The 18,020-nt window shown below is 48.2% G+C and overlaps 1 protein-coding gene across 1 annotated transcript; it reads right to left on the bottom strand.

The window, feature by feature from the left end:
- Nucleotides 1-7,161: 7,161 nt before the first annotated feature.
- On the bottom strand, nt 7,162-9,010 carry LOC132148740 (uncharacterized). Its single transcript, XM_059557438.1, has 2 exons — nt 8,278-9,010; nt 7,162-7,166 (listed from the first exon to the last, which is right to left on the bottom strand). The coding sequence occupies exons 1-2, from the start codon at nt 9,008-9,010 to the stop codon at nt 7,162-7,164; spliced, it is 738 nt and encodes a 245-aa protein (XP_059413421.1).
- Nucleotides 9,011-18,020: the final 9,010 nt, after the last annotated feature.

The following is an 18,020-nucleotide window of genomic DNA, read 5'->3' as shown; positions in this document are numbered from 1 at the left end:
CACTGAACTAAAATGTAATAATTGTCATAAAAATATTTTTTTTTTAACCGCAGTTTGTCCTCTGCTATTGGGAGTTGTTATGTTTAATATAGAACATATTTGTGATAAATTCAGTTGCTTTGTAAATCATTGAAAAATACAGATTTTATAATCTGATACTGAACAGTGTCAGTGTCACTGATTTGTTTACGATTTTGGGAACTCAGTATGCATGGCAGACCGTATGAATAAATGTGTTTTTACTCTTGTGGTCTGAATACTGCTATATTTACAGCATTCCTTTAATATGGTGTCTGAGAAAAAAACAACAACTCAAATTAAGGTTCTTGAGTCATTAATTGATTGCTAAATAAGAAATAGTGGCCTTCACACAGAGTGCTGACTGAATATGACTGCATAAACAACAAAAATAAAATTCATGTTTATTTAAAGCAAAGATTACAGTTCAGTAAAACCAAATATTTAAATATGATAAATGAATATAAACTGCTGTTTTATCACACTGAGGTCAGCTATCGGCTGATTTCGGAGATCACCGGGTGTTCCTCACTGTCGAGGACCTGGGAGAGGACGGCTCCCAACCCGGTATCTGATGCATCTGTTTGCAACAGGAAGGGGCGATTGAAGTCGGGGGCCCTGAGCACGGGCTCGGATGTGAGGGCGGCCTTCACCCGCTGGAACGCCCTCTCCGTCTCCGGGTTCCACGGGACCTTCTCTGGTTGTCCCTTCCTGGTCAGGTTTGTCAGGGGAGAGGCTAAGGGGGAGAAGTTAGGGATGAAACAGCGGTAATATCCCGCCAACCCCAAAAAGGCCCATACCTGAGTTTTGGTGGTGGGCCGCGGCGCGGACAGGATCACCGCCACCTTCTTCTCCTGGGGTCGAATGAGGCCGCGGCCCACTTGGTAGCCAAGGTACTTGGCTTCAGTGAGGGCCAGGTGACACTTACGGGGGTTGGCGGTCAGCCCAGCCCGGCGGAGTTCCGACAGCACCTTCCACAGCTGCTCCAGGTGATCCTCCCAAGTCTCGGAGTGTATGACCACGTCGTCCAGGTAGGCGGTGGGGCCGCAGGAGGATGTCCATTAGATGTTGAAAGGTGACGGGAGCCCCATGCAGGCCGAAGGGAAGGACCTGGTATTGCCAGTGGCCACTAGGGGTCGAGAACGCCATCTTTGGCTTGGCCTGCTCGGTTAGGGGGACCTTCCAGTAGCCCTTGGTGAGGTTGAGGGTCGAAATGTACTGGGCCCTTCCCAGGCGGTCCAACAGTTCATCGATCCGCGGCATCAGGTAGCCGTCAAACTCCGAGACTTCGTTTAGGTGGAAGAAGTCATTGCAAAAGCGGAAGGTGCCATCGGGCTTCGGAACCATGACGATGGGGCTGGACCAGGGGCTGTGCGATGGCTCGATGGTCCCTAACCTCAACATCTCCTGTACCTCCTACTCGATGGTGTGTCGCCGAGCCTCCAGAACAAGATAGGGCCGCTGCCGGACGATCACTCCAGGTGCTGTGCGAATATCGTGCTTGAGTACGTGGGTCCGCCCTGGCTGGGGAGAGAACACATCGGTGAACTGACTGACCAGGAGTTGCAGCTCAGACTTTTGGGCGGCTGAGGGGTGGGGGTCCATGTCAACAGCCACGGGAGGTAGATGAGCGAGGGCTGCCAGCTGGGGCCCGGTCCCTTCCCAGCGCTTCAGAAAATTCACATGGTATAGTTGGTCCTCTCTCTGTCTTCCGGGCTGCCGGACTCTGTAGGTGACAGGGCCGATCCTTTCCGTGACGGTGTAGGGACCTTGCCAGCTGGCCAAGAATTTACAGGCGGCCTCGGGGACTAGGACCATGATGTGGTCTCCTGGCTGAAACTCCCGTGGCTGGGCCGCCCTGTTGTAATGTCGTTGCTGGGCCTGCTGGGCTTTGGCAAGGTGCTCCCGGACGATGGGCATGATCGATCCTCTCCCGCATCTCCCGGACATGCTCGATCATAGAGCGGTGGACGGCCAACTGTTGTCCCCAGGCTTCTCTGGCAATGTCAAGCAGGCTGCGGAGCTGCTGGCCGAAGAGGAGCTCAAAGGGGGTAAATTCGGTGGAAGCCTGGGGTACCTCCCGGATGCCGAACAGGACATAGGGCTGCATCTTGTCCCAGTCACGCTTGTCCTCAGCAGCCACTCGCCGCAGCATCCGCTTGAGCGTTAGGTTGAAGCGCTCGACCAGGCCGTCCGTTTGCGGGTGGTATATGGTGGTGCGGAGCGGTTTTATTTGGAGGAGCTTGCAGAGGTCAGCCATCCCCCGGGACATGAAGGGGGTGCCTTGGTCAGTCAGTATCTGGGAGGGTAGACCGACCCGACTACTCAGTAGGAAGAGCTCCTGGGCAATGGCTTTCGCGGTGGCTTTGCGGAGGGGGATGGCCTCAGGGTAGCAGGTGGCATAGTCCAGGATGACCAGGATGTGTTCGTGTCCCCGGGCGGACTTCGGCAGCTGCCCCACTAGGTCCATTCCGATCCACTCGAAGGGCATCTCAATGATGGGCAGTGGAATCAGCGGGCTGGGGGGTGGGGTGCGTGGAGATGTCCATTGACAGGTGGGACAGGTCTGACAGAAGCGTTTGACTTCGGCCTCCAGGCCTGGCCAGTGGAAATGGTCGCATATACGCTGGATGGTGTTCTGGGCCCCCAGGTGGCCGGCCATGGGATGGGCATGAGCCAGCCCCATCACCGCTCCTGTCTTGGTCTGTGGGACTACCAGAAAGGTCACTTCCTCCCCCCTTCGCTGCGTGACACAGTACAGCAGGCCATTTTTTACCACGAAGTGTGGTGTTGGGTGGGGTGCTGGTTGGAGGTCCTTCCCATCGGCGATCCTCACTTGGGCCCAGCAGTGTTTGAGGTGGTCATCCTCATGCTGCTCCCGGGCGAAGGCCCCAACCCCAGTCACCTGCTGGAAGAGATCATTGTAGAGGTTAGGGTTATGATGGGAAGACTCACCCTCTCTGGGGCTGTCCGAGGCCAGCAGCATTGGGTGCCGTCGGGGCTTCGTGGTCGTCCGACGCTGGGGGTGGTTCCCGGCGGGGCTGACAGGCTGGCTAGTGGAGGCGAACAGTTGGTCGAATCCTGGCCAATCCCTGCCGAGGAGGACCGGAACTGGCAGATCCTTGATGATCCCTACTTCTACCGGCCAGGCGCCAGGGGGCGCGGTGATAGTGACGCGCCGGCCCATTCTCTGGTATCGCCATGGACACAGGTGATGGGCAGTCTGGCTTTGGGTTCAGGCCGTGGAGGAAGGACAGCCGGCCGGACAAATGTGACCGCGCTGCCAGAATTGATGAGGGCGAGGACTGGTTAGCCATTTATCTTCACTTCCACCCGTGGGGCCTGCTTTGGAGTTTCCGCGTGTATGGCACAGCCTGCCAGCCAAGCGCGTCCAGGGGAGTGGGGAGCATCGGTTGGCATGGGCTCGTCCTGTGGCCCCGGAAGCACCGGCCTGCCGACTGGTCGCTGGGTGCCCTCCGGCCCTCTCGCTCCCCAGCCTCCCGGTGTTGGTTGGCCTCCGCCAGCTCGATGGTCTCCACCAGCTCACATACCGGCCACCTGCAGAAGAGGGCGGGGAAGGGCCCGTAGGAGGCGATCCACTACTACGCGCTCCGCTACCTGGTGTACAGTGGGACCCCCAGTAGCCAGTGTTGGGCGAGGCATGAGAGGTCAGTAACTTGTGCACGGGCCGGCCGGCATGGGTTGTAGGACCAGTCATGGAAAAGTTGGGCGGCGCTAATGGGCGACAGTCCAACCCGCCCCAAGATTTCCTTCTTCAGCTCTTCATACGAACTGCTCCGCTAGGGGGTAAGCATAAAGTACTCCCGTTGCACTTCTCCCGCCAGCAACGGCACCACGATCCGCGCCCACTCGTCCCTGGGTCACAACTCCCGGGCGGCGATCGCCTCGAACATCTGGAGGAATGTCTCGACGTCATCATGAGCCATCATTTTGGGGATGAGCTGGGTAGCCTGGGCTCGGGCGTCAGGTAGCAGAGTTCTCGGGGCGGCGGCCATGCGGAGGGCAGCGAGCTCTCGTTCCGTTTCACCTTGTCGGGAGGCCATATGCTCCTTGATCTGTTGCTGATGGATGCTCACCTCGGTGAGGTGCTTCAGCAGATCTTCCATCGTTGGGGGGAGGAGCGCCACCTGGGGAAACAGGAAGGGGACGTGCCTGTCCATGCCTGTCGAGGGCTGGTGGTCACACGCTGCTGTCTGGAGGGGAACAACAGAGAAATATTAGCCGAGTCTTTTGGAGACATCTCTCACCTCTCTGTTCGTCGGCGCAGCTTATAAAGCCCGTCCTTGATGGGCTGTAGATGTTACCGCTCAGCCCGTAATGAACAGGTGCAGGTGTGCCTGCTCCATTTCCAGGGTGACGCTGATGAGAGCTCGGGACTCACGTCACAATATATATATATATATATCGTTATCGGAGTTTAACGTGCTGCGTTATCGGGCGATAAAAAAAATATTGCCGTTAATCTATTCTAAAAGTTGGGTTGGGAGCTGGGTCTATACTACGTGAGCTATGATGACTTTCACCTATGTTGAGAGCGCATTATTGTAGCGAGAAAGTACATTAATATAATGCGTGAGCGCGCACTCTCAGATACACGTTGCTCTTGTAAGATTTTTCTCTGGGCTCGCTCAGAGACTATGCCTGCACTTAAAACGTGTTCAGTGCAATCACGAATCTCTCCTATTCGCTTAAAGTAAACGTGTATGAACACGTTTTAAGTGCAGGCATACTCTCTGAGCGAGCCCAGAGAAAATTCTTACAAGAGCAACGTGTATCTGAGAGCGCGAGCAGAGAGATTTGTGCTCGCGCATTATATTAATGTACTTTCGCGCTACAATAATGCGCTCTCGACATTTGATAAACCTGAGTCCTTTATAGATATACAATCAAAACAATGAGTATTCATGTTCATTTGAGAATGTAATGTATTTGTATACGTAATATAATGTAACAATAAAGACAAATATTGTGAAGCTTTAGTTTATACAAGCAAGTTTGTATTAGATGACATCAGTGTTGGCCCGAAAGTGTTCTCCAGTCCTTCATATCATGTAAGGTGCCACACAAATCCATGAGAGGTGTTAAAGTTGGGGAAGGGTTAGCAACATCGCTTCTTTTCAATGTGCAGGATCTTATTGCATTTAGGGCATGTGTGATAGACGTCTTTGAAAAACTTCATGAAGAATTGAATCAGACAGCAGCACAAAACAAATTCTTTTTTTTTTAGCTGCAAATTCAAATGGACTCTTACCCGCACAGGATGAAGAGTAAGCACATCAACCAGGCGTAAATTCCCACTTTGTAGGTGACATTGGTTAAGATCTGCTGTTGGCAGCTTGTGCAGGTGGCCATCAGAGCCGGCTTTGCCGACAGGCGACACAGGCAGTCGCCTGGGGCGCCATCTGCTGGATTGGGCGCAAAATTGCAGAATTAAAAAAAAAAAAGTTAATTAAATGTATGTATCTATTATGAAAGCTGCGCACACGCTGTACACTTTTACAGTGCACTGTCCACACACTGCTTGTATTTGTCCATTTCTTTTACTAGATTTACAATCCTAAAAAACGACTGAGTCACTCTGACAGGCAGCTGTCAAACTCACGCGCGTTGCTCAGCAACCGGGAGTGGTGCGAAAACATCTGACAGCTCGTTTTAGCGCTTTAAATGATGGGGTAAAAGCCCCTCCCCGCCCTGGCGGTTGTAGGCTATAAATTATCATATATATGTAATCTTATACGCTGTATACCCACTCTTTGTGTAAATAGCCCACAATCTTTTCTAACTTTGCCAAACCTAAAATGAAATCACTATAACAGCTTTTCCTTGAGGTGAGATCTTAATGCTTCTCTATTGTTCTCTACTGTATCCTTCAGGTTGTTGCTTTTAAAGAGTTGTTGTGTGAACAGTTAAAATAAAAAATGAATAACTATGGAATAACTTGTTTTTTTCCGGGTGGGTGGGGGGTGGGGGGGCATGTGGTTGTAGTGCTCTCTCGCCTTGGGCACCAAATAACCTAGAGCCGGCCCTGGTGGCCATTCCTGGATTGCGACCCAACTCATATGATTCGTAGCTGACAAATTTGTTTTTGGCTTCCGTTGACTGAACTACAGGAGAAGAATGTGTTTTAGTAAGTGTTTTTGTTTTTAATCTCTGATTTTTGTTAACCATTATAAAAGTTTTTATCCAATAGTGTGTCATCTAGCGTATTTAGTAGCTACAACACTAGAGGGTCGTTGTAGACAGGAAGCCTTGATTGACACAAAGTTTCACAAGTAGCCTAATGTCTTGTAAATGTCTTTGCTCCACCACGGAATGAAGGTAAATACGACTTTTTATCTAATAATTCTGACTTCATTTCTCACAATTCCACATTGACATCTTGCAAATCTTACTTTTTTCCCCTCATAATTGTCTGATACTTTCTTTCGCGAGATTAGGCGCCCATTTAAAGCGATTTAAACCAAGAATTCTGAAGAGGGGGGGACAGTCAAAATTGCGAGACATCAACGTATAAGATAAACTCAGAACTGTGAGAAATAAACTCTGAAAGTGTTATAAACTTGAAATTCTATTATTATTTTAGTCCATGAAAGAAACAGGCTTCCATAAACCCTGCACACTTTAGTTTTATTTAAATGTTGCATAAAAGCAATATAATCGACCGATATACAGTACAATTCTGACATTCTGAAGCAAAACATGGGCAATTCTTTCCGCGTGGTCTTTACAAATAGTGGTCTTTATAATAGTTTTCCAAAGATAAATGACAGGTAACAGGCTCACCAGGTCTGGCTGATTGCATCTGGGTTCGAGAATCGTCGATAGTCGAGCTTTGTGGGCTGAATGGAGTGTGCACATGGTAGACCTTGACGTTGGAGCCCTTGGCACCCTCTACTGTTGATGCCAAGCAAAAAGATACAGAGAACATTTATATTTCTGAAATATAACTATTTCAGAATTCCAGATTTACGTCACATACACACTGGCTTGATTGTTTTTCCATTATTATGAGCCATTCAAAATGAACAATTTGAATTGAATTTTATTCTTTTATATTTGTGTGTAGGCTGCATTTTTATGGGTTACAAGTACACACACACACACACACACACACACAAAGTGTTACTCTAAAAAAGTAAAGTTACTCTTAAAAAGTAATTAACAGAATCAAATAAGATCCTACAGGACAAAGTGAATTTCCATTTAAAAATCACAATGTCAAATACAAATCAATAAAAGATCACATGAAAAAATTAAATCCCATTAAATTAAACACAATGTCCAATAAGATTCTAAATATCAAATAAAATCCTACAGGACAAAGTGAAATTCCATTAAAATCAATCAGATTGTCCAATAGGATTCTAAGAATCCAGTAAGATCCAATAGGACAAAGTGAAATTCCAATAGGATTTTTTGACAAGGGACAGAAATAACGCCATAAAATAACGCCATATTTTGGAAACAGGAGATGAGCCCCTGGTCTAATGCACCACCTGTCTTGAGAAACCCGTTCTCAAAGACATAACGTTACTTTTAGTCATTATTTTATTTGGGTAACACACATATTCTGAATGCCTTTGGCAGAATTCAAATTAGCCATTTTAATCTATATTAATTCCAAGATTAGAGTGAGATTAATCTAGATTAAAAAAATTAATCTATGCCCATACTAATATATATATATAAGTTCTGTCTACCTTTTTCATTGTACGTGTTTCAGATCGGACCATTATAATAGGTAAAAATATCAAAATTGTCAAATGAAAATGTGTCAGACCATATATTTCAGCATAGTGCCTTATTTAATTTTTAATAGAAATGGAAACAAGCCTGTGAGGGATAGAAGTGCAGTGTGTTCAATCTATTGCATTTTTATTTAACAATATACCTGACAAGAAATGTCTTTCTAAAAAATGGTAGACAAAAAAATAAACAATTATAACTTTGACAGCTGTGAAATTGACATGATCTAGGACTTTTGTATAGTGCCTGCCATTGTAAAGCATCCTTGTTTTCATCCACATTAAATTCAATGTGGCGTCTATTTGATTAAGGTCTATATGTTTGCATACTTGCCTGTTTGGATTCTTGGAGATTCTGAGTAAATAGTTTTTCAATGACTGAAAATTACACTTGGTAAACAGTGTCATTAAGGTTTTCAGTCTAAACTGTGGATACAAATGCTTTTCGATTTCATTTTCACACACAAAACCACTAGATTCTCTAAATACTTACTTTTGGTTTCTCTCTTTGGGGTTTGAATATGTGGGATTTTGTGTCGAAGTGAAAGCTGAAAAAGTTTCTCTTCAGTCTGAACTGTTGGTTGTATGGTGCTCTGCCAGAGCTGCTGTTTTCTGTGTCTTATTGTGTATGTCTGTGGTTGTTCAGTGGGCCCAGAAGGCATTCTATCTCTCATTCTGTATTCCTCAGACTTCGGTTTAGGCTGGACATGCCTCAGGACTACAACTTGTTGCTTCCTGATAGAATTGAGAGGATCTAATCCTTCTTCCTTAGAAGTTGAAATGATCTTGAACAACCCTTGCATCTGACACTCCAACTTCAATATCTGGGTCTGATGCCTTTTGAGCGAAGCCTGAAGGTCCCGCATTCCATGTTGAACCTGATTCTTAAAGGACTCCAAAGAGCCAATATGACTTTGCTGTTTCCGGATCTTGTGGGACAAGTCAGACAACCCTGTTCTCTGCTTTTGGATTTGTCTAAGGTTGAGATGGTTGTTCTCCCTCAGAGCTGTAATCATGTTCGCCAGGCTCGAGACAAGCCTCTTGGTCATTTTCGGTAGACTCTTAATCCAGGATTTGAGGGAATTCAGGCTGTGATCTGTTTCCTTGAATGCACGGCGCTCCCTGGAGATCCTCTCAAACTGCCGACTCAAAACTTGAAATCGCGAGTCTATGTTATTTGAAATGTTGTCATTTTCAGCAATGCACTGAAGATGGGTGAAGGTCATCTGTTGAAATCTTTTAAACTAGGATTGGAGGAACCTTTGTAAAATAGTTTTTAAAAAATATGATTTGAACTTGTCATATATCAATTTTCAATCATTAAATTGTATTCTGTACACAATAAATCTGTCTGTATATAACATATAATCTGTGAGTACATAGTGAAAAAAACAGCACAGACATCATCTATAACAATACAACATACTATAAACATCCATATTTCAAAGGCATGAATATGATGAACATTTACATGGCTGACAAATTTAAACGATGAAAGCAAGCACATTTAAAAACGTACTCGGTTACTAACGTAACCTCGGTTCCCTGAGATGAGGGAACGAGTACTGCGTAAGCTAGCTTACGCTATGGGAAAAGGTCCCCTTTTCTCGAGAATATGAAGCCAAAAATTATCCTTAATTTTTAAATAATGTAAAACGCAGTGCTGCAGCACAGTAGACCCAAGCGAAGCGGCTCGCGCGCTTATTGGCTGTGCTGCGGCAACTGCAGCAACCTATGGTGAGGCGGCGGAGAGTAACGAACCAATGGGGGCGCTTCGCGCCCATTGGACGTCAGAGCGCGCCAAAATAGGCGTGGCTGGAACTATATAAGCCACCGCTTCACCATAGGGATCAGGTTTTAAATCGACTGAAGCGATCACCCGGTCCGAGCACATAGCACGGCAGGTTACGCAGTACTCGTTCCCTCATCTCAGGGAACCGAGGTTACGTTAGTAACCGAGTACGTTCCCTTTCGAGAGTACTCTCGTACTGCGTAAGCTAGCTTACGCTATGGGAACACAATGTAAAACGCCGTGCGTGCTCGGGAACTTCGACCTGTCACAGCCCGAGGCGAGAGCTCGGGGCTTTATAGCAGGAGAAATCCCAGTCCCAACAGCCAACCTTAGTGAGCTTTATATAGGGAACGAAAAAAGGGGGACGTGATAAGGCTTAGCACGTCTATATAGAAAGTACCCTGGCCTGCAGGGCAGGGACTTGCAGATTATAGAATCTAATAAATGTGGACGGAGAGGCCCAGCCTGCCGCCGCACAGATATCATCCAGTGGTATCCCGCAGGACCACGCCCATGACGAGGCCATACCTCGGGTGGAATGGGCTCTGATGCCGAACGGGCAGTGAAGGCCCTTAGATTTGTAAGCCAGCGAGATATTGTCTACTATCCATCGCGATAGGCTTTGCTTCGTGGTGGCGAGACCTCGGGTGCGCCCACCAAAGCATATGAAGAGCTGGTCCGACCTCCTGAATAAGGCGGAGCGCGCAATATAGGTTTTAAGAGCCCTGACGGGGCAGATGAAGCTCGCGTTGCTTTCGTCGCTTTGCGAGGAAAGGGCTGACAGCGAGATGTCCTGCGCTCTGAACGGTGTTGAGAGCACCTTGGGGACATAGCCGTGTCTTGGTCTGAGAATGACTCTGGAGTCATTAGGCCCAAACTCGAGACAGTCAGCGCTTACAGATAGCGCATGTAAATCCCCCACTCGCTTGACTGAGGCCAGAGCCAGTAGAAAAGCGGTTTTGAACGAAAGAAGCTTCATATCGACAGACTGAAGCGGTTCAAAAGGGGGGCCCTTTAAGGCCTCTAGGACCGTAGACAGGTCCCAGGAAGGGATTGAAGGGGGTCGGGGAGGGTTCATCCGACGAGCTCCCTTAAGGAAACGAATGACCAGTTCGTTTTTTCCCAGTGATAGGCCGGCCATCGGAGCATGAGAAGCTGCAATGGCTGCCACATACACTTTGAGCGTAGACGGTGATCTGCCCGCATCTAAACGCTCCTGTAGGAAGGAGAGTATCTCCGTCACGTCACATAAGTGAGGGTCTAGGTTCCGTGTCCCGCACCAGGTGGAGAACACTGACCATTTCTGCGCGTATAGGCGCCTGGTTGAGGGCGCTCTGGCTTCCGTAATGGTCTTTAACACTCCCTCAGGGAGGTTCCCGGGTACCCGTTGAGGGGCCATACATGAAGGGCCCAAAGTTCGGGGTGTGGATGCCAGAGCGCGCCCTTCAGCTGCGTGAGGAGATCTTTCCGCAGCGGTATTGGCCATGGGGCTGTACTGGACAGCTGCATCGGCTCGGAGAACCAAGGTTGGGTCGTCCAGAGTGGGGCTACTAGCAGCATAGCACATCTGCTCTTCCTGACCCGATCGATGACCTGACCGGTGGGAAGGCATAAAGCGGGCGTCTGGGCCAATCGAGGGCCAGCGCGTCCCTGCTCTTTGAAAAATATATTGGGCAATGAGCGTTGTCTTCTGAGGCGAAGAGGTCGACCTCTGCCCTGCCGAAGATGCTCCACATCAACTGAACCGTCTGTGGGTGAAGAGACCACTCCCCAGGGGGAACATTCGCCCTGGAAAGCATGTCCGGGCCCCGGTTCAGGATGCCAGGTACATGCGCTGCCTTTAGCGAGCGCAGATTGTAATGTGCCCATGTCAGAAGACGCTCGGTCAGGGTGTGCAAGGTTTCTGACCTGACACCACCCTGGCGATTTATGTAGGCCACCACTGACATGCTGTCTGATCTGACCAGAACGTGGTGGCCCTTTAAAAATGGGAGGAAAGCTTTCAGGGATAGTTCGACCGCTATCATCTCCAGACAGTTTATGTGTAACAGTCGCTCCGGGCTCGACCAGAGGCCGGAGGCAGACCTGCCCTCGTACAGGGCGCCCCAACCGAGGTTGGATGCATCTGTCGAGACTACTTTCCATTTCGAGACAGCGCCCGTGCTTACGCCTAACTGATACCAGTTGGCTATTTTCCAAGGGGCCAGAGCTGTGATGCAGCCGTGGGACACCCTGATGCGCGCGCTGGAACACGGTCTCTCAGCCAGCGCTGTAGTGGGCGCATGCGCAGCAGGCCCAGTTTGAGAACCGCAGAGGCTGATGCCATCAGACCTAGCATTTCCTGAAATCGTTTGAGCGGGTAAAGAGACCCGGCTTTGAACGACACGGCTAAATGCTGAATAGTGAGAGCGCGCTGTGACGTCAGACGCGCTGTACATGTCACAGAGTCTATGTCTATCCCCAAAAAGGAAATCCTCTGGCTGGGAGACAGAGCGCTCTTGACAGTGTTGATCGTGAGACCCAGGCATTCTAAATGGCTGAGGATCCAGGATCTGTGTGTCGTCAGTAGTTCCTCGGAATGGGCTAAAACTAGCCAGTCGTCGAGGTAGTTCAATACTCGCACTCCCCGCATTCTCAGGGGTGCGAGAGCGGCATCCATGCACCGTGTAAACGTACGGGGCGCTACGGAGAGGCCGAATGGAAGAACCATGTACTGATAAGTCTGCCCCTCGAAGGTGAATCTCAAGAATGGCCTGTGATGGGGTGCTATTTGAATGTGAAAGTAAGCGTCTTTCAGATCCACTGAGAAAAACCAATCCCTCGGGCGAATTTGTGCGAGTATTTGTTTGGTAGTTAACATTCTGAACGATCGCGTCATAAGCGCTTTGTTCAAACGTCTGAGATCTAGGATGGGTCTGAGACCGCCATCCTTTTTTTTTTTGGTACGAGGAAGTAGCGGCTGTAAAAGCCTGACTCACGCTGCGCAGGGGGGACAGTTTCTATCGCCCCTTTTGCAAGAAAGTTTATCAGTTCGGCGCGAAGGACGTGTGTCATTTCGCTTTTCACTTTCGTTTCGACCACGGCGCGAAAGCGCGGCAGTCTGCGAGCGAACTGGAGCGAGTAACCTCGTTTTATTATATTCGAAACCCAATTTGATATGCCGGGGATGGCCTGCCATGCAGCGGCTCGTGCGGCTATGGGTTGAATGTGCTTCGGGCACTGGCCGCCTGTTATGAGGGGACCAGTAGCTCGAGTATGCTGTGCTTGTGACACTGTGGTGACAGCGCTTATTTGTAGGGTTGCGCACTGAGAAGTGGGCACGCGCGCTACATTTAGAGCACCTCCGGCGCGAGCGGGAAGGTGGGCATGAAAGGAGACCCGAGTGAGTCTTTGTGACACTTGGGGGAGTGTGTATACATGTAGGGGTGCGTACTGTGTAGTGGGCACACTGCCTACATAGAAAAAGCTCTTTTTGTGCTTTATTGAGGTCGCCGTGAAAACGGCGTTTGTGTGCAGGCGTGCGTGCATTGTAACAGGCTCGTTTACTGCAGTATAGACATCTCCAACCGCCTTTAGTGAGGGGATTGGAGGAAGCATGTGAGGTTTCTTGTGTGGTGGTCCGGCCGCAGCGGGACTTAACCACGGTCTTTTCAGCCCGAAGGTCAGGAGGGCTTCGGAGGCTCGGGGTTCAGCACAATCCTGGGCCGAGGTCCCCGTCTCTCTGGCGGTTTGCGGCTCGTAGAGCGAGAGCGGTGCTGGGTTTTGGTCGCTGGGCGAGACTGTAAGTCTGGCTGCGATGGCTTCGAGGTCTGAGGGGGCGGCGCATTTCTACGGCGTCCCGCAGCAGAGCTAGAGCGTTTCGGCAGGAAGTGTCTCATTGCCTGTGACGTTTTCTGAGCCTCAGTGAAGCGTTCAGCGAAACCCTTAACCGACTGGCCAAAGAGGCCGGAAGGCGAGATAGGAGAGTCGAGAAAGGCGGATTTGTCGGCGTCTTTCATCTCCGTGAGCGTGAGCCAGAGGTGTCGCTCTAAAACAGCGAGGCTTGCCATGCTTCGGCCGATCGCTTGTGCTGTGGTCTTTGTCGCACGCAGGGCTAGATCAGTAGCGCTGCGGAGATCTTTAAAGTCATAGGTATCTGGGGCAGACTCGTCCAGGTTACGGAGAAGTCTGGCCTGAAAAACCTGCAGCACAGCCATGGTGTGTAGAGCCGAAGCAGCTTGACCAGCGGAGGTGTAAGCTCGGCCAGCGAGAGCTGAGGTGGTGCGGCACAGCTTGGATGGATGCACAGGCTTCGACCGCCATCCAGCGGCTGAGGGCGGGCAGAGGTGTGCAGCAATAGCCTCCTCGAGAGGGGGGAGGCTCTCGTAACTGTGGTCTCGGGCGCCGTCGACAGAGGAGAGCGCTGACGAGACAGAAGTCTTCAAGCGTGCGGAGGAAGTTCATTGTGAACTTCCGGGAAGAAGGGGGGCGTTTCTTTGCGGAGGGGCCGAAGGGCGCCCCTGCAGGAACCATTCATCCAGCCTGCTTTTAGCGGGCTTGTCTGGAGGAGACCAGTCGAGCTGAAGGTCGCTGACAGCCCTTGTAAGCACGCGAGTAAGCTCCGCGTCGATATCGGCGCGTTGTCCGGTGCAGCTGGGTGCTGTAGAGGGGGGGGGGGTCCGCAATGGAGCCCGACCATTCCTCACTACTGGACGCGGCGAGAGAAAGGCTGTCGTGTCTGTCCTCTTCCGCCTCAGGCGCTCCGAAGGAGAAGGGGGCGCTGGTGAGCAGGGACTGGCGCTGCTCGTCCACGAAGAGGACAGGCGAAGGAGAGAGAGCGGGCGAGGCACGCGGGGAGTGTTCCGGCGTGAGCTCGCGTGTAGCAGTATGCTCAGGCATTCTCTGATCGCGGCGTTTCTTACACGGCACTTGAGAGAGAAGAGGCGGAGTGGGTGGAGCATCGTGGCTGGTTTGAGCTAATCGAGCCCGCAGGGTCGATATAGCCATGTCGTCGCACTCAGGGCAGCCGCCCTTGAAGAGTGCGCTCTCAGCATGCTCGCGGCCCAGGCAGGAGACACAGATGATGTGGTGGTCCTCGCTGGGCAGAGGGCCTCGGCAGGAAGCGCAGGCCCGAGGCATTTGAAACAACGCCTCGAATTCTGGAGGAAAAAAGTGTGATGCAGCGGCAAACACACTAGCTTATGAAAAGGATATAGTCACGCCGGATGGCGCAGCAGGAAGCGAGTGCTGAAGGCGGCGTCGAGATGAAGCACGAGCCGGCGTCCTCAGATCTGCGTTGCAGTGCTATCCCGCTGAGAGGCTTTTCGACGGCGTGTAGAGGCTTCTCCGGAGAAGACAGCGAAGTGCAGGTGAGATCGCTGAAGGAGATGAAATCTGATCCCTATGGTGAAGCGGTGGCTTATATAGTTCCAGCCACGCCTATTTTGGCGCGCTCTGACGTCCAATGGGCGCGAAGCGCCCCCATTGGTTCGTTACTCTCCGCCGCCTCACCATAGGTTGCTGCAGTTGCCGCAGCACAGCCAATAAGCGCGCGAGCCGCTTCGCTTGGGTCTGCTGTGCTGCAGCACTGCGTTTTACATTATTTAAAAATTAAGGATAATTTTTGGATTCATATTCTCGAGAAAAGGGGACCTTTTCCCATAGCGTAAGCTAGCTTACGCAGTACGAGAGTACTCTCGAAAGGGAACCTGAAGTTTGAGCCAAATCTATAGGTGCAGCTCCCTCTGCAGTCAAGAGGTGGTAAAGTTACTGAGGAACTGGCAAACTGCACTCAGATAGGTAGTCATGGATCATTTTTCAGAATTTGTTGATGCATTCTTTGTGCGGCCAGCGCCCACAACAACCTGATAAGAGTTACCAATCCTAACTAAATGAAGTAAATCAAATAAATGATTGAATAATGGCTAAAGAAAAAACACATGTAATGCTATGTGGCAGGCCTGATACTCATGTAACATACAAAACTAAAATATCTTACCTTGAAACAAAAAGCTCACTGTCTGTATAACACACATTGGCAAGAACTATTGTCTCTTTAAAGTGTGGTTTAGATTGAACATGTCTTCTCTTTGTTTGGTGGTATTTGAAAGTGGTTGTTCTGTTGTTGTGTTTTTGTTAAAGATACAGTAGAAACAGAAACAGAAAACATGGGGGTCTCAGAGAACACGAGAACTGAGGCAATGTTGATATGAGAACAATGCACACATCTGTCAGTTCCTAAGTAAAAACAATGTGCCATAAACTGATATGATCAAGTTAGGTTAAGATAGATAATTTCCAGATATTTCTGTTGTTTTGCTCACAAGCAGTTTTGGTTTGCACTGTGAAATAATGTCAGGGTCTTACTCTATTCAGAATATTCAGACTCTTGCACTGTGAGAATATGAGAATATAGTATAATAACTACAAATGCAAAATAAGTTTTAAAATGCAAAACTAAAATAATTCTCTTTGGTACAATTAACAGTTCATTCTTAATCCTTAGATCAAATTGATTTTTTTATATTTTTATATTCCCTGCATTTATCTCTGCATCCTTTTTAAACAAATTCCATTACAACTGTACATAGTAATACATATACCACAAAAGGTGTACCACCATGCTTTACAGGCATCAGTGTCCTCCTCATCACACTATAAGAAAACGATCTGCAGAAAATTAAAAAAAGGTACTGGTAATTTTCCAAATTTCTATACATTTCCTTTAACCCTAAAACACAACACAATGCAACGCATAATTCAAAATACAGGGAAAACACTGGTCCTTATTTTTACAGATCTTCTTGGTACACCTCTCTTGTTGGAATGTATTATTGTGTTAATACCCTGGCTGTCATTCCGTGGTTTATGGAAACTGCACACACTAATCTCTTCTTCTTGGTTTTCTATTAGCAACCATACCCTGCAGGACCACATCTTGATGATTGATGACTTTCTCAAGCACTAGATCTAAATCTGCTCAGTAAGGAAGTGACTAACAGATGCCAACATTTTGTGTTTACATTGTATTTACTTGACTTTATCCACTCTAGTTTCTTAATATATTTTTATGAAGCACTGCCGGTTTCTCCATTAGGGCGATTGGGCGACGCACCACCAAAGTGCGAAATGGAGGGATTTTTTTTTCTTTCACATTCAACCACAGTGTCATGCTAGCTTTCACTATTCTAGACTGTTTGTTCTGCCTCTAAATAGTCCAATCAGCGTTGAGTCGCATTTTTTGTAGTACCGCCCCTTTTTGGGCGATTTCTGTCAAACTGAGAATCTTTTTTTTTTTTCAACAAACTCATATACAAACAATATGGCTTACATTCGTTTCAACATTCCACAGGAGCAGGTGCAACAACAACAACAAAAAAACAAAACACACAAAAAAAAAAAATTGAATTGAATTGAATATTGAATTAAAATAAATAATAAAATAACATTACAGCTAGGGCTTTATAAAATAAAATTACAGCTAGGGCTTTTGTCAAACTGAGAATCGCCCCGAGTGCTCTCATAGACTTCCATTCAAAGATCTTTTTTTTTTCAAACTGCAGGCACTGCAATGCATCTCAATGAGTTCCGGGAGGGCTGGCTAACGTGCTTTCGTCATCGTACGTAACCTTAACTTGTGCAACAACTGGTGGGAACAGTGACATCCAATAATATTTAAAAAAACAATTTTTAATTTTAACAACAAGAAACAATTAAAAACTTCTTTAATATCTTTATCAAATGTGAAAAAAAAACTCGGCTATGCAAATTTAGTTGTCAGCTGAACTTGATCGATATCACGGCAAACGTTACCTCAGCGCAGATTAATTCTATCGTGTCATTGAAAGAAAGACCATTCATTCATCGTAGCAATAAGGATAAATTGGCAATTAAAGAATTAGGACCACCAAAACCAAATTTAAACATCAAACAAGAATCTACAAAGGGAGGGAAGCTGTATAAACGAGGATTTTCGAGGATTTGGTATGAGCGGAGAAAAGGCTAGCCGGCTGCGAAGTAGCTGACGCTATTTTGCTGATTTACCGCTGCATTTTGTTCCATCGCGAGACTCGAGAGCGTGGCGGACATCGCACGGACAACTACAGCACAGGCGTCACCGAAATGCATCATCTCTCGGAGAAGGTGAAAAAACACGAAAGAGCAAAGATGCATATGGATAGTAGGGAGCAGTGTAATGTAGGGGAGAAATGTAATATAAGTGAGTAATGTAAGTAAGCAGTGTAATGTAAGTGAGTAATGTGATAAGTGAGCAGTGTAATACAAATGAGCAGTGTTCTATAAGTGAGTTGCGTAAACAGTGATTGTGACTTCAATTATTTCTTATTAAACTGAAATCGAAGTAAAAAGTTTTTTTGGAAAAACCACATCCTGGCGTCAGTCTTCATTTGCTGCTGAATTGTTAACACGCATATAGAAACATAAGGAGAGCAAGAGATTGATTCTCA

The sequence above is a fragment of the Carassius carassius genome, chromosome 9 (genome assembly GCF_963082965.1).
Source record: "Carassius carassius chromosome 9, fCarCar2.1, whole genome shotgun sequence".
NCBI lineage: Eukaryota > Metazoa > Chordata > Actinopteri > Cypriniformes > Cyprinidae > Carassius > Carassius carassius.
Note: the sequence above shows the minus strand (reverse complement) of the source record. Positions and strands in the feature narration are given on the sequence as shown.

What these genes read in the sequence shown, in the direction of transcription:
- LOC132148740 (XM_059557438.1), bottom strand. Translation starts at nt 9,010, where the DNA reads ATGACCTTCACCCATCTTCAGTGCATTGCTGAAAATGACAACATTTCA.